This window comes from Thyridium curvatum, assembly GCF_004353045.1.
Source record: "Thyridium curvatum strain D216 chromosome Unknown NODE_64_length_252902_cov_84.359145, whole genome shotgun sequence".
NCBI lineage: Eukaryota > Fungi > Ascomycota > Sordariomycetes > Thyridiales > Thyridiaceae > Thyridium > Thyridium curvatum.
This window is the reverse complement of record NW_022156819.1, coordinates 231,385-246,368: the sequence shown is the minus strand read 5'-3', so window position 1 is coordinate 246,368 and position 14,984 is coordinate 231,385. Positions and strand designations below refer to the sequence as shown.

At 55.8% G+C, this 14,984-nt stretch overlaps 5 protein-coding genes across 5 annotated transcripts; 2 read left to right on the top strand and 3 right to left on the bottom strand.

Annotated features, from left to right (window-relative positions):
- Positions 1 to 445: 445 nt before the first annotated feature.
- On the bottom strand, positions 446 to 2,628 carry E0L32_009163 (uncharacterized protein; the record flags this gene model as incomplete). The annotated part of the gene is made up of 5 exons (XM_031144097.1): positions 446 to 1,362; positions 1,431 to 1,565; positions 2,390 to 2,418; positions 2,481 to 2,527; positions 2,602 to 2,628. 5 exons carry the CDS (start codon positions 2,626 to 2,628, stop codon positions 446 to 448), a joined length of 1,155 nt encoding a protein of 384 aa, XP_030991401.1.
- Positions 2,629 to 3,203: 575 nt separating this feature from the next.
- Positions 3,204 to 4,406, top strand: E0L32_009162 (uncharacterized protein; the record flags this gene model as incomplete). The annotated part of the gene is made up of 1 exon (XM_031144096.1): positions 3,204 to 4,406. One exon carries the CDS (start codon positions 3,204 to 3,206, stop codon positions 4,404 to 4,406), a length of 1,203 nt encoding a protein of 400 aa, XP_030991400.1.
- A 734-nt stretch (positions 4,407 to 5,140) lies between these two features.
- On the bottom strand, positions 5,141 to 7,793 carry E0L32_009161 (uncharacterized protein; the record flags this gene model as incomplete). The annotated part of the gene is made up of 4 exons (XM_031144095.1): positions 5,141 to 5,985; positions 6,042 to 7,122; positions 7,179 to 7,645; positions 7,721 to 7,793. The coding sequence occupies 4 exons, from the start codon at positions 7,791 to 7,793 to the stop codon at positions 5,141 to 5,143; spliced, it is 2,466 nt and encodes an 821-aa protein (XP_030991399.1).
- Positions 7,794 to 8,841: 1,048 nt separating this feature from the next.
- E0L32_009160 (uncharacterized protein) lies at positions 8,842 to 11,771 on the top strand (the record flags this gene model as incomplete). Its single annotated transcript, XM_031144094.1, has 14 exons — positions 8,842 to 8,890; positions 9,093 to 9,139; positions 9,201 to 9,209; positions 9,259 to 9,468; positions 9,519 to 9,547; positions 9,625 to 9,830; positions 9,893 to 9,900; positions 9,966 to 9,979; positions 10,047 to 10,154; positions 10,246 to 10,324; positions 10,387 to 10,876; positions 10,948 to 11,170; positions 11,252 to 11,497; positions 11,636 to 11,771. The coding sequence occupies 14 exons, from the start codon at positions 8,842 to 8,844 to the stop codon at positions 11,769 to 11,771; spliced, it is 1,854 nt and encodes a 617-aa protein (XP_030991398.1).
- A 1,401-nt stretch (positions 11,772 to 13,172) lies between these two features.
- Positions 13,173 to 14,658, bottom strand: E0L32_009159 (uncharacterized protein; the record flags this gene model as incomplete). Its single annotated transcript, XM_031144093.1, has 6 exons — positions 13,173 to 13,306; positions 13,368 to 13,766; positions 13,823 to 14,171; positions 14,239 to 14,322; positions 14,378 to 14,550; positions 14,613 to 14,658. The coding sequence occupies 6 exons, from the start codon at positions 14,656 to 14,658 to the stop codon at positions 13,173 to 13,175; spliced, it is 1,185 nt and encodes a 394-aa protein (XP_030991397.1).
- Positions 14,659 to 14,984: the final 326 nt, after the last annotated feature.

The window sequence follows — 14,984 nt, the reverse complement described above, 5'->3', positions numbered from 1 at the left end:
TGCGACTGTGGAGTTTTAATGTGGAATAGGGGTTGATTCTCGTTGTCTGGGGATAAGGGGCGGCTTGTATGTGCGATAGTGCTGCCTTCGAGCAAGAATATCCAGGCCAACCATATGGCCACATCCGGGTTGGAAGTCATGATTTTGAGGAGAAGGAGACTTCCGTTCGCAAAGGAAGGAGAGCCGCGAATGACTATTCGAGTTTCTGGGAGACTTTGAGCCTCCGTGGTGTTGAATCGTCGCCATCACAACAGAGATCTGTCCGTCCGTGTACCATCAACCATCTGTTGTCTGCAGAGACCAGTTCGTTTCCTTCCCGTCACAACTGGCGGTAGATTATCAGGTCTTGTTGTCAAAGTTATCGAGCAACAATAATACAGAGTTCTACCATTTCTACATCCCATATCGTACAGTCCGTCCGTCCACCCCCGAGCAGTCAGTCCTCTCAAACCATCCGAGGCAGGTAATACTTGACATTCTCGTACACCAGGAAGGTGACCCAGGTCGCCGGCAGGACCCTCACGACGCCCGGCATGAGCCCGCGGTAGAAGCCTCTGTACCCTTCCTCCCTCCACAGCTGCGACACGACGCCCACGATGCCCCTGCCGAAGCGCGCCTCGGCGTCGTAGTTCTGCAGCCGGCTGCGCACGACCTGGTACGGGTACGTCACGGCCCCGGCGACCAGCTTGGAGGCCGTCGAGATGACGAGCGTCGCCTCGTTGGTCAGCCTCGTGTCGGGGGTGTCGCCACTGTTGCTACTGCTACTGATGCCACCGTCGCCTTCTCCTCCTCCCTCTTCCTCCCGCCGCCGCCGCCTCCGCTCCTCGCGCCGGGCAAAGTAGAACCGCTTCGCGGGCTCGTACACGGCGAACTGCACGGCGCCGTGGCTGACGCCGACCAGGCCGACCGCCAGGCCGCGGTAGAAGCCGCGCGCGCCCTCGGTCTGCAGGATGTGCCGTGCGCCGGCGAGCATGCCCGGGTAGGCGCCGGCGGCGTGGCGGTCCGACGAGAGCATGCGCGTCTTGAGCACCCAGACCGGGTTGGTCAGGACCTGCGTGGCGAGCCCCGCGAGGCCCGAGGCGACGAAGTAGTCGGTCGGCGTGAGCTGGACTGCCGCCGCAGCCGTGGCCGTGGCCGGTGACGGGGACGGAGACGGAGACTTGTCCTTGGCGGCGCGGAGGAGGCTCTCGAAGCGCGACTTGAAGAAGAAGAAGGAGGCCCAGCTCGTGGCGTTGCCGACGAGGTTGGGCGCCAGGCCGCGGTACAGCGCGGCGACGGGGTGCGACTGCGTGTTTGTCACGAGGCTGCGCAGCAGGGCGACCGTGGTGAGCGACTGGGGCGCCGCGACGGTGCTGCGGTGGACTGGGGACGGGTGCGGTTTTAGCAATCAATATGCGATCCATTTAGACATAAGAAAATAGTTGACATACTCTGCATGCGCGTCTTGACGATGTCGAGCGGGTGGACGATGAGGGTGGCTATGGAGCCGGCCGAGAGGCCGGCGATGGTCTCGACGAGGGCTGGCGAGAGGCCCTCATGTTTGGCACCCGTCATAGAGGAATGATCTAGTGCTTCCTGTTACATGGCGAGTTTCTAAGAGTCGTACAAAAGGGGCCGCCGCTTTCTACCTGAACTTTATCAAGAGTTGGTATTTGAAAAAAGTTGGGAGGTTTCAACGATGACGAAATGCGCTACTCAAAAATTTAGGAGTGCTCGGGGATCGCGATACCGAAGAGAGAAAGCGGAGATCAACGTGATTGGGATTCACAACATCTGCACTTCTTCAAACCCGGCCATTTGGTCTGTTTATTGCAGTTCTTTGTCAAAGTTGCATGTCTAGAGCAAGCATCATATTCTGAAGTTGTCGACACAATGCACTCTTGGCAAGTCACTGAGCGTCCAGCTCACAATCTCAGTCATGATGGACGAATAATATGGTTCATCAAGAGTCTGTTTGGACTTTCAGGGTCATACAACCCACATCTATACAGTATAATACAGCAGTTCGTGGTGATTTTGCATTCCATCCACTCGTTGAGCAAGGGTCAAAGGCCGTAGCTCTGTTCCTCCAACTCCGTGCAATAGGACGACTACCCGGCACGTGCCTGTCGTGAGCGAGACTGCTCGACATCTCTGCCATGGCCTAATATACACATCCTCATTCCTCCCATTCGGCGATTCGGTATTTAAGAAAGCGGCGACAGGAGTCTGCGTCAAGTCTAGGTCAGCGATGATGGCCCGGAAGGAAAGCATGTCCAGCGCGGGCGCGACATACCGGATGATTGAAGGGCGAGGCTCGCTGCGGGTATAGCCTGGATTTGAAGGATTAGATTTGCGAATTGTGTGCTCATCCCCTGCGGGTAAGGGAACCCCAATCATGGAAGCGTACCGAGGTAGAGCACGAGAGGCAGGTAGCCGCTGTGATATGTTAGTGAGCTATCCATGAGACACATTCTCCTCTGTGAGGTGAAGGGACGTACTAGTGAATAGCAACACGGGAGATCTCGATGATCTTTCCAATGCGCTCCTACAGGGCCAGGTACATGTCAGTGCGCAGTCCTTCAGCGACCCCCCCTGCGGATGTCATTCGGCAATGCGGACCTTGGACTCTTCAGAAAGGGCGAACATCGTGGCGGTTTGTATGGCAAGTCGAACCCTCCGGCTGTGATCTAATAATGTCCTGTGTTAGCTACCGCGTGCTGTAGTGTGCGAATCGTATCGAAAGGGAAAGGGCAACGAACCTTGACTGGATTCCTGGATGAGCGATGTTGCAATGGTGCTCCTTGAATGCTGAATGGGATGTTCAAACGGACGGCTAGACTTTCCGATGGCGCAGAATTTGGAGTCGCTGCTATGGAAAATTGGGAGCTCGGGCCACCAGTCATGAATCCACCAGGGCACCTCAGATTGGCACGACCTGCGCAAGGCTAGCACTTGAGACAAAATTTTGGTCCACCTAGAAATCCCAGCCTAGCGAGGCTGCTTCACGACGACCACGAGTCCGTCCACCATCGCTAGCTACCGACCTCTACCTCGCTCGAGGTCCGACTTGAAGAGAACACTGCATCTTTCATTCGACATCCGCATTGCTGCGACCTGGCCTCGTTCTAGTGCTAGACAGCCACTACAGGACTTGGATCTTCGAGCGAGCCAGCGCCCTCTGGTTTTACTCCAGGCTTTGTTCCCTTTTCCGTCCCTCCACAATGTCGAACAAGCACTGGGAGCAGAACAAAGATGCCACCATCTACGTCGGCAACCTCGACGAGCGCTTCGCCGAGGGCCTCCTCTGGGAGCTCATGACGCAGATGGGCCCCGTGGTCAACGTGCACATGCCCATGGACCGCGTCAGCCGCACCCACCAGGGCTACGGCTTCGTCGAGTTCGACACGCCCGAGTCGGCCGACTACGCCGCGCGCTGCCTCAACGGCATCCGCGTCTACGGCAAGCCCATCCGCGTCAACAAGGCCTCGGCCGACAAGCAGCGCGCCGCCGAGAACATCGGCGCCGAGCTCTTCGTCAACAACCTCGACCCCCAGGTCGACGAGAAGATCCTCTACGACACCTTTGGCCGCTTCGGCCAGCTCGTCAGCCCCCCGAGCGTCATCCGCGACCAGAACAACGTGTCCAAGGGCTACGGCTTCGTCAGCTTCGACAGCTTCGAGGCCTCCGACACGGCCCGCGACGCCATGAACGGCCAGTACCTGCTCAGCAAGCAGGTCACCGTCGAGTACGCCTACAAGAAGGACGGCAAGGGCGAGCGCCACGGCGACGAGGCCGAGCGCAAGCTCGCCGCCGAGGGCAAGAAGCACAACATCGTCCCGGAGCAGCAGCCCCTGCCGCCCGCCTTCCTCATGTCTGGCCCCGCGGCTGGCCCTCCCGGCGCCGGCGCCGCTGCCCCTCCCGCTACCGCCCCGCCTCCAGGCCCCGTCGCCCCTGGGTTCGCCCCCAGCCCGGTCGCCGGCGCTCCGCCAATGGCAGCCGGCATGCCTGCCGGGTTCGCCACCCCGCCGCCCGTCGCAGGAGGAGGCATACGTCCCCCCCCGCAGCAGCCAGCGTACGGCGCCCCTCCTCCGCACATGGCCGCTGCCGGCCGCGGCAGCGCACTGCCACCGGCCCCCTCGGGCCTGCCTGCCCGGCCGCCACCCAGTCAGGGAGGCTACAACGGGCCTCAGGACTACCACCACGCCGCCGCCGCCCCCGGATACCGCGGCGCACCGCCCCCTCCACCAGCCATGCCCGGCGCTCCGCCGATGGGTGCTCCTCCCCAGGGCTTCGGCGCTCCCCCGCCACCGGGCTTTGGCGGCGCCAATGGTGCTGCCGTGCCTCCTCCCACCGGGTACATGCCGCCGCCTGGCTTTGGCGCCCCTCCGCCTGGCCAGGCACCTGCTGGGTTCGGTCGTCGCTGAAGAGAGGAACGGAATCGTGAAGCCTAGGGCAAGATTTATTTTCCATGACCACAAAGGGTCTCATCGAAACGCGGCAGCCAATCGGCGGCACGTCCAGCTAGGAACGCCGCAATCACACCGCCCAACAACTATTCGGTCGAATGCCTCTTGAGGATGAGCTTATTATGTGTGGAATCACAGACCAGCCGACGAGAGGTATCTCCAGCGACGGCGGGATCATACGTCCATCATAGCCTCACTCCCGAGAAGAGAGACCGAGGACATCCACATTTCCATGTGCTGTGCGTGGAAACAGGGTTTGTAACAGGTCATGCGAGGACCAACGGTAGAAATGATACCCAAGTACAAGTACAGTTGACATACATACACTTCAGGCACTGCTCGCTTTACAATGGGTACGCCAAGTAGTGTCGAAAACAAGGATGCTGGCAATTCATTGCCTATGCGTGTTTATACGACTCGAACTTGCAGTCGTCTGCCGATAAAAGGGATGAAGGTTGTATCTCTGGAAATTGTAAAATAAAGTACTTAATGGACCCGTTCATTGTCAAGCCTTTTGTTAAAGAAACCCTGCTTTTGATCTACATGTTAGTACACACGAAATACAGGCCCTCCTCGGCCGTAATTTTTCTTTCTTTTTCCCCCCTTTGCCCAACATTTTCTCGGTATATCTCTGTCCCCCGGATCCCTGCCATGCTAAGCCTAAGGATATCCCCTCAATTGAAACACTCTGTTCAAGCCTCCATCTTCTCACCTCCCTCAGCCGAGGCAGCGCCGCTCTTCCTCTTCTCCACCTCGAGCAGGAAAGCCTCCTCGATGGCGGACCTCCGCCTGAACACCCGCAGCCAGCGCTCTCCCCACCGCTTGACCAGGGCATCCCGCGCGCTGGCCTGCTCGTCCGCCGCCTCCATCATCTCGTCCTTGGTGCCGCTCGCCCACGCGACCAGGGCGTCGTCCAGGAGCCGGAAGAGCTCCCGCATGGCCTTGATCTCGGCGGCCTTGCTCGCGGCCTCGATCTTATCCGAGGTCATGGCGATGTCGTCGTCTCCGTTGTCGGCCGCGGGCAGGGCGGCGCTCGAGGGGTTCTCGGCCACCTCGCGCGTGCGGCTCGTCACCTTGACGACTGTGTTAAAGACCATCTCGTACAGGTGGGCATCCGCGAGCGCGGCGCCGCGGTTGGAGCCCGCGTCGTTGACGAGGGCCCACTGGATGACGGCGGCCGGCGAGAGGATGCTGTAGTTGAGCAGCTTGCCGACGATGGCGGTAGCAACGCCGGGGTGGGCCGACCAGTAGTTCATGACCGACGAGATGATCTGTGCGCGGGCAGCCTCGGAAGCGGCTCCGGCGTCGAGAAGGCGATCCTTGGTGCGTTCGATGCAGGCGAGGACGTGGGAGAGCGATTTGGATCCGACGTGCAGAACAGCGGTGGTGAAGACGTCGGTTGAGGCGACCAGGGGATCGATGCTGCGGTCAATCGCCAGGTTGTGAATGCGCTCTATGATGGGCTGAATATCCTCATCGGGAGCCTTGCGCTTGAGCAGAGACGCCAGCTCACGGCCCTCTTCCGCGAACGGTGTGCCTGCACGTGTTTAGTTAGAGAATGTTCCTCGCTAGCCATCGCGAGATGCTACTTACTGTCGTCCTTGAACTTGAATTCGGGCATCTCCTGTTCCTTCTCCGGGCCGATCATATCTTGATACTCCGGAGGCAGAGTGTTCTTGATGCGCTGCGCAAAACTGAGTCGGATCTCCTTGTCAATAGCGCCACGGATGAACGCTTTGCGCGGGTGAAGCTTGGGCAGTTGTGCATCTTCAACCCACTCGGACCATTTCCACGTGAAGCCAAAGTTGCTCAAATGGTGCGCAAACCAGTCGATGAATCGGTTGGTCAGCTCAAGATCCAAGCGACTGCAGTTCTTGTAGAGAAATCTGATAGCTCGCCCAAGACTCGGGGCGATTGCAGCAGGAGCGATCTTACAAGCCTCTGTCAGGACAGAGTGGTAATACACCAGCTTGTGCTCCGGTGAAGGCAAGGAGAAGAGCTGGGAGAACACGGCGTCTACGGCAGCGTCCTCGGGCTTCCAAGTGGACCTGTCGGGCTCCACGTCCTTGAGTCGATCGAATGGCGTTGCGCGCTTCACAAAGGTCCCGTCTGCAAAGTAGCAGTCGAGATCGATGAGGCAGCGCGCGGTGACGTTGCGATTGAAGTCTAGAAAGTTAATCGTATCCAGCAACACGTCTCGGACCAGGGACGCGGCAATATTCGTCACCGGAGGTACGGACTCGATCTCTTGGTTTGAGTAAACCGAAAAGTAGACCTCTGGGAAGAGGGCCCGTGGGCCAGTTATCACAGTCTCCGGGACGGCAATAGCCGGGAGAGGGTGTCTTGGAGCCTCGTCTAGCTTGGCCTGCTGCTCGACTTCTTCCAAGGGCATCCTCCACGGCCGAGGGATGCACGACAGAGCCCAGGCATTCTTAGCTTCGGCTTGTAGCTGCTTCTGGAGCAGTCCAATAACACTGGCAGACGCAGCAGGGCTCTCCTCGCCAGCCTCGGGATGGTAGGGGTCGATCAACTGCTGTAAGGAATGGGGCTCGGAAGCGATAATATCGGTCTTATCCATGAGGTCTGCCGCTTTCTGGTGCCATTGACCCGGTGCGGCTGCCATGAGGTAGGGGAGCGTAAGAAGGATGATCTTGACGAGCTCGGTTCCGATGGTCTTGCATCGCAGGGTTAGTGTTTGGTCGCATCCACGGTCACTCTAAAGGGACTCACATCATCAGAACTGGCCGTTTGCAGGTCAACGGCCCTCGCGAAGAGCTCCTCCAATACGGGGAACAGGCCGTCGCCTTCAAGACAGCTCTGCAAGCAGGCCAAGAATTTCAGATTCAGCTTGACCTCCCTCCACTTGCCATCCTTGATGTTCTCCTCCGTGGTGGCGGTGACGCGACGCAAGACCTCGACAGTGATGTCAGGTTTGAGCGTGTTCATAACCAGGACAACAGCAGCGACGAAGGGTGTCTTGAGAGGCTGCTCGACGACCAGCTGGCAGACGAGGCTCACAAAGTTCTCGCGAAGCTGAGAATCATCATCGTTGTCGGCTACCATGCGGGCGATTCCGACAACCTCCTCGTGCCACTTACGCAGAGGCGACTCGGCGAGGGACAGCAGCTGCTTGCGAACGCGGATCGGGACGGGCACGTCGTGGCGTCGGCGCTGGTGATGGCGTTCGTAGTCATCATCTATGGGGAAACAAGAGTCAGTCAAAGAGCCTCAATCGCACGTAGATAGCTTTGAAAGCATCGATAGAATCTCACCTCGATGCCTCCGTTTGCGATTGTAGCCACCGCCGCCGCCGCCGCCGCCTTGTCTGCGATCGTAGTCGCCCATTGTAGCAGGTGAGATTCGAGAGGTCGCGCGACCAGATCAGCAGTGTCGGCGAGGTGTTTCGAACTGCATGCAGCTCGGGGCTCCAGAGCGAAATGTAGATGCTGGCGGAGACACGGGAGCAATGAAGCAGTGCCAATGCGCTCTTTTTAGATGTTCTTTGAAGGGGGGTCTCGCTGTCGTGAAGCTCGAGATCCGTTGTTGCCTCGTTAATGAGGCTGGCGGATGGGAGGGTAGAATTGGTCCAAGCTCCATTTTATTTTTATATGCCATTTGCAGTACATGCAGCATGTCGCTTCGGCAATTACAGGTACCTAAACTCATTTTGAACTCCATCCACCAAACTTACCTACCTATATACAGAAGGGATCAAGACCGAGAGGAACCCAAAATGAGAACTATATAAGCATCCTTTGTTCCTGATATGGGGTTTGCCAGTAGGATGTATATCTCAGAAGCCGGGTTGGGCTTTGCGAGAAGAAGTACCTGGCGAAAGGGGATCGAGACTTAGGCCCGTAACCTCCAGATGAAAGCATTCTGATAGACAAGCCGCAGTGCTCCGAAAACAATGCACAGGAATCCTTCACCTTGCCCTTGATAATGCCATTGTTTCGTCAGGAGTCTGGTATTGTAACGATACCGGACTGAGTGCCCAGGTTAGGTGGGCAGCCAGTCTCCCCTGGTAGTGACTATGCCCTTTCTTAAAGGGGAATCGATTGTTTCGCGTCGTCACTTTGAATTCACGCGCGTTATGCAGGGAGCGATAAGCCCAGGCGTGTTTCTGGGTGCATCTGACAGGCTAGCAGGCTGACGGAGGGTTGATCTGAGGCGCTACTGGTGCCTTGACTCAACCTTGGAAGCTTCTTCCACACCTCTTGTCTGCCTGGGATCCACTACGCTGGTTTTTGGTGGGGCAAATCCACATGTTTTCGAGCTTTTACACCCAAAATTTCTTGTCTCGAAGAGGGACGCGGGCTTGGTTGATTGCAAGACTCACTATCATCAACTCACAATCCTACGCGACTGTCCTCGGCCACAGCCTGGAATCAAGATGCGTGTGGTTCTTGTCAGCGGTGGTGTCATTTCTGGCGTTGGAAAGGGTCAGTTCGAGTTACCTTGCCCTCTCATGTCCCCCTCAATCTCGACTCTGATGGCTTTCACGAGCATGGTCGAAATTGAGGGGATCACAATCGATGGCATGTGCTAACAGTGGTTTTATGATAGGGATCATCGGTACGATATAATACCAGTTACATGATATATATACATATTCTCCTCTCAGAGGCTCATTCCGTTTTCTAGCCTCCTCGGCCGGTCTCCTACTCAAGACCAAAGGTCTTAGAGTGACGGTATGGAGCCTTGAATTTTCCCTTCACACCCGATCCTCCGTGACTAACAACGTAAATCCAGGCGATCAAGGTACCTTGAATATGTCCGCGTCAAGGCGCCTCATAAGCTAATCGAGTAGATCGACCCTTACCTGAACATCGATGCTGGCAGTAAGCAGGAACTCCTCACTCTTGATCAAGCTGTGTCTCATGCTGACTTTGATTCTTCCAGCTTTGGGTCCTCTGGAGTAAGAATTTTCTCTCAGAGGTCTTGTAACCATTCGAGCACGGCTGACTGGGATGATTTTGAAAGGCATGGAGAGTGTTTCGTCCTCGCAGACGGTGGAGAGGTACGGGCTCCCGGTTCTCCCTGGTCCAGGTTGATTCTGACTTTCTGCAGTGTGATCTCGATCTCGGAAACTACGAGAGGTGCGTACACGGCATGGCACTGGCATTGCCTTGATGTGACTCCGGAGACGGTTGGGCAGGGGGCTGATCTCCTGCAGGTATCTTGGCATCCACTTGAACCGGGACAATAACATCACCACCGGCAAGATCTACCAAGCCGTCATCTCACGCGAGAGGAAAGGCACATACCTCGGCCGCACCGTGCAGGTCGTTCCTCACATCACAGACATGATCCAGGAATGGATAACTCGTGTCGCCAAGGTCCCGGTTGATGACTCCGGCGCAGAGCCCGATGTCTGCATTAGTACGTGTCACTTGTCATTTGGCCAGTATTACTGGATGTTGAATTGCTAACTTCTTTACTAGTCGAGTTGGTACGTTTTCCCCATGGTTGTGCATTGATCTGGCCCTTCCAGATGTTGACCATTTGCGGTAATAGGGTGGCACGATTGGGTATGTACAACTGACACCTCTTTTTGCATGTGTACGGTGGCCTTGACCAGCTGACTTGTTCATTCAGTGATATCGAGTCGGCTCCTTTCGTCGAGGCTCTGGTGCAGCTCAGGCATAAGCTCACCAAAGATCCCAACTCGTCATTCTTCAACATCCATGTCAGTTTTGTGCCACTGTAAGTGTCTCCCCCCTTCAGTGTTTATATCCGGGTTGCGTTGGGCATTTCCAGATGGAATCAATCTCCAATATTGACCATGCTGCTTCAGGATCCACGGTGAGGAGAAGACCAAGCCCACCCAGCATGCCATCAAGCAAATGCGCAGTGCCGGTTTGATTCCGGATCTTGTGAGAACCTTCTATCAAGCACTTCATCCTGGTTTCGTTGGAATACTAAGAACCTTTGGTAGATCGCCTGCCGTTGCGATATTCCCCTCGAGAACTCGACCATCCGCAAGATCGCCTCGAGTTGCCAAGTGGACAATGAGCAGGTCATCGGAGTCCACGACATGGAGACCATCTACCAGGTGCCCCTCCTCCTTCACGAGCAGGGCCTGCTCCAGCGGCTGCAGACGGGGCTGGACCTCGACAAGCTGACGCTGGCGCCCGCCATGACGGCCAAGGGCGACTCCCTCTGGGAGCTCTGGAAGAAGACCATCATCATCCCGCCAGAGTGCCCCCCTGTCCACATCGCCCTCGTCGGCAAGTACACGTCTCTGATGGACAGCTACACCTCCGTCGTTAAGGCGCTGGAGCATGCCGCGATGCGGTGCCGCAGGAAGCTCGTCCTCATCCCCGTCGACTCTGAGCATCTTGAGTCGACTACCCAGCAGAAGGACCCTGCCAAGTATCACAAGGCTTGGCACGCTGTCTGTGAGGCTCATGGTGTGATCATTCCAGGTAAGTGATCTCGAAGATGCCAAAGACTCTGAAGTTTGCTGGTCAACGCGACGCTCACATGTACCATCTAGGCGGTTTCGGTCAAAGGGGCACAGAGGGCATGATCGCCTGCGCAAAGTGGGCGCGCGAGACCAAGCGCCCCTTTTTGGGCATCTGCCTAGGCATGCAGGTCGCCACCATCGAGGTCTCGAGGTCCCTGTGCGGCCGCCCCCATGCCACCTCGGAGGAGTGGCACGATGACCACCAGAACAAGGACAACTGGGCCGTCGTCTTCATGCCCGAGTCGTCCAAGGAGTACGTCTCATGCATCCTCTCTCTCTATCCCCTCCTCACCACACTCTTTCTTTGATATACTAACATGAGAGAAAAAACCAGGCAACTCGGCGGCACCATGCGGCTGGGCACCCGGCCGAGCTACTTCCAGGAGGGCACCGAGTGGAGCAAGCTGCGCGCCCTGTACAACGGCGCCGAGGTCATCCACGAGCGCCACCGCCACCGGTACGAGGTGAACCCGGAGCAGATCGACGAGCTGGAGAAGGCCGGCCTGCACTTCGTCGCCAAGGACGAGACCGGCCGGCGCATGGAGGCCTTTGAGATCAAGGACCACCCCTTCTACGTCGGGTAAGTACAAAAACAAAAACAAAAACAAAACACCTTGGGGGACCATCTCTTGTCTAGAGTTGTTCCCTGGTTCCACGGCAACTTTTATCCTAGACAAAGAAAAGGAAGGATCACTGACACAACTTTTCTCTTTCTCAGCCTGCAAGCCCACCCCGAATTCCTCAGCAAGGTCACCGAGTCCTCGCCGTGCTTCCTGGGCCTCGTGGCCGCCAGTGCTGGGGTCCTAGAGCCCATCATTGCCGAGGTCAAGGCCCACGGCTCGACAGAGAGGTAGACACGATAGATTGGATGGATGGATGGATGGATGACAGCTACTTGGTTGGGTAGGCAGACAGCAAGCAAGCAAGCAGCAGAGAGAGCACAGAATGCAGGTTACTAGTAGATCCAGTAAAACGGGCCGGGGCGTATTTTCTTAAAACCCATCTTGTTAAACAGGAGTACTCGCGTGCGTTATATATACCTCAAAGTGTCACATACAATAGATGAAGGCGCAACGGCTGGCCATCTGTAGTCACTTTTTACTCTATTGGTGTTCTTACACATCACAAACAATATACACAAGACCACACACACAGAGACAACGTGCAACAGCCTCCGCAAATCTACCATTGACAAACTGTAGGCTGGTGACTGACTTCTGTGTCAGGATGACGCCGACTTTACAGATCACCAGAAAACATTCTAACAGGGCACCGCGGAACGGTAAAAGTAGAATGTTTGTTTGTTTCATGATAGTAGCAGCAGTCTTCCACCCTTATGAGTTGTCATGAGCAACGTGGCCATCCCTTTTTTCCCCTTTTGATACCGCCGCAGACAGCCGTCGTCCCAATGTTTAGACGAGGCGCCACGAGAATCGAAAAAGAACACAAGTGATATCTTTTCAGTCATGCCGAGTAACGAGAGAGCTCGTTTGCCTTTCCTCCCGCCCAAAATAGAGGAGCAGCCCCTTTGATGCCCTTCGCTGCCCATGCTGCCTAACAGATCGCTGATCGCCCGCAACCTTCCTTCCGCCTTGACCAGTCATCCCTACAAAGATTCAACAAAACTAAGATATACGCCAAGAAAATCCTCCAACTCCGCCACGGGAGAAAAAAGCCGTGCCAGGGCTCTCGAATCCGGAAGCTGCATAGAAGAGAAGCAAGGTTGCGATCGCTCGTGACTCTGCACCAGGTGATAACCGACGCCGTTCTCGCACTTCGACAATAGGCATGAAACAAGCAAAAGCCATCTCGGTCATGTAGAAAAGAAATCTAGAAAATTTCTGAGTCCGTGCTAGGTCCTCGGTTGCTAGTCGTGTTGGCTGCTTCATCGCTGGGTGGGTCATCATATCCATCGAGCTTTGGATGCGACTGGCTGGGCTAAGAATTGACGACAAAACTGGTGGCGATTGTGCAGGGTGGTGGTGCCTGCTGCCAAATTCTGGGGTATCGCAAAGGTAGTGGCTGCTAGACTCTGAGCAGAGCTGTCGATTCCGCTTCGTGGTATTGATCGATCCGCCCGAAAGAGTCGTCTCGCTTCGAGCTGTGAAGTGCTGGCCTAAGAGTCACGAGTATGGTTTCTTTCCGAATTGACTGTAATAATCAACTCCACGAATACTCGTATGTCGCGCACGGGGCCGACTGCCGCGAACGACTCGCTAAACTGAGAGATGCTGAGCAAAGACCTCAACACTCTCTCAGTCAAGCTTGGCCATCATTTCTTGCTTGGTCATCGGCGTGAAGTTGTCAATGTCGAGACCTTGCGAAGCAAGAACAGGTTTGATGTGAGCAGGCACCAGCTTTTGGTTGAGATGCGGCGCAATAGACAGTTCTGCGTACAGAATTATGATCAGACATGTACACAACAAGGCATCAAGTGCAGGAGGACTTACCGTGACGAGAGAAGTTGAAGAGGGGCGGAAGGTCTCGCAGATTCCCGCTTTGGTGCCTAGAGTCGGGCAGCTTGGTGTTCGGGTCGCGAATCTCGTCGAAGAAGGGATGTACCATGGCATCAACGGCAGCAAGTCGCTCCGTCGGAGTGTACTCGAGCAGTCGCGCGATCAAGTCAATGGCATTGGCGTCCGCTTTACGGAAGACCTTGTTGAAAGGATGGGGCTTGATCTGTGGGAACTTGTGCTCCATGTAGTTCGGGTTCATGGTCCGAATTTGATCACGGGTTGGCGTTCCCAAGACCTTGATAATTTCCACCAGCTGGTCGATACCCGACTCTCCAGGGAACAACGGCTGGCCAAGCATCAGCTCGGCCATGACGCAGCCAGTCGACCAAACGTCTAGCGAAAGGAGTTAGCAGCGTTTCTCTCAAGTAATAGTAGCCAGCCATCCTCACCAATCTTGGTCGTGTAGTTCGTTGCACCAAAAATGAGCTCCGGGGCTCTGTAGTAACGAGAGCAGATGTACGAGACGTTGGGCTCGTTCTCGACCAGGATCTTTGCACTGCCAAAATCGCAGAGCTTGAGTATGCCGGTATTGGGGTCGAGCAGGAGGTTCTGGGGTTTGATATCGCGGTGGCAGATGCCTTGGGAATGGATATAGGCCAGTGCTCGGAAGAGCTGGTAGATGTAAAGCTTGATCTCGAGGTTGGGCATCGTCGTCTTCATCTTGTTGAAGAACCTGGAAGCGCGATACACGGTTTCGGGCACGAACTCTTGAACAAGGTTCAGGTAGACCTCATCCTTCTGTATCAATCGTTAGCAAGACACAGCCAACATTTTTCTTGATCTCCATAAGCCTCGAGGCACATACCCTCTCGCCATTCGAGTAATAAAAGGCCTTCAATTGGACAATGTTGGGGTGCCGCACGATCCTCATGATTTGAAGTTCGCGGTTCTGTATCCGTCAGTACAGATTTTTTATACACACGAGTATTGCCAGATGTACCAACCTTGAAACGCTTGTCCTGAAGCACACGCTTGATTGCCGCGTCCTCGTTCGAAGGCGAGAGCTTGGTCTGGAAGACAACACCAAATGAACCGTTTCCCACGATCTTACATTGGGTGTACTGCAGATCCCTGGTCTCGCCTGTGATGCCATCTTGCACCTTTTCGCGGATGATTTCTGACAGCGATACCCAGATTAGCTAATGAAGGAGAAATAACCGGCACAGTAGAAAGACTTACCCCCCATCCGTAAGGTGTTGAAGGCTGAAGGGCGGTTCTGCGCCATCCTGGTCTATTGTGATTCTGACCGCTACCGTTTGCTGAGAGAAGTACCGTCAAAGGCAGTGTCTATAAAATGCAAAATGGCGATGGTCTTGAAGAGAGCCGTGATGGGCAATAGGTCGTCAAGATGGCAGAAGTAAATAACGGCAGGGGTCTGCTCGGATGTGCAGACGCCTCAGAGAATTGCTTCTTATTTTCAGCACCGGGAACCCTGCCACTCGAATGATGGGCGTCGTGACAAGTCCTCCAAGCAGCTGTCCTCCGTGGTGACAATGAAAGGCGGTTTGTGCAGCGCTGTCGGCAACCGAGGTGTCTGCGAGCAATGATTTG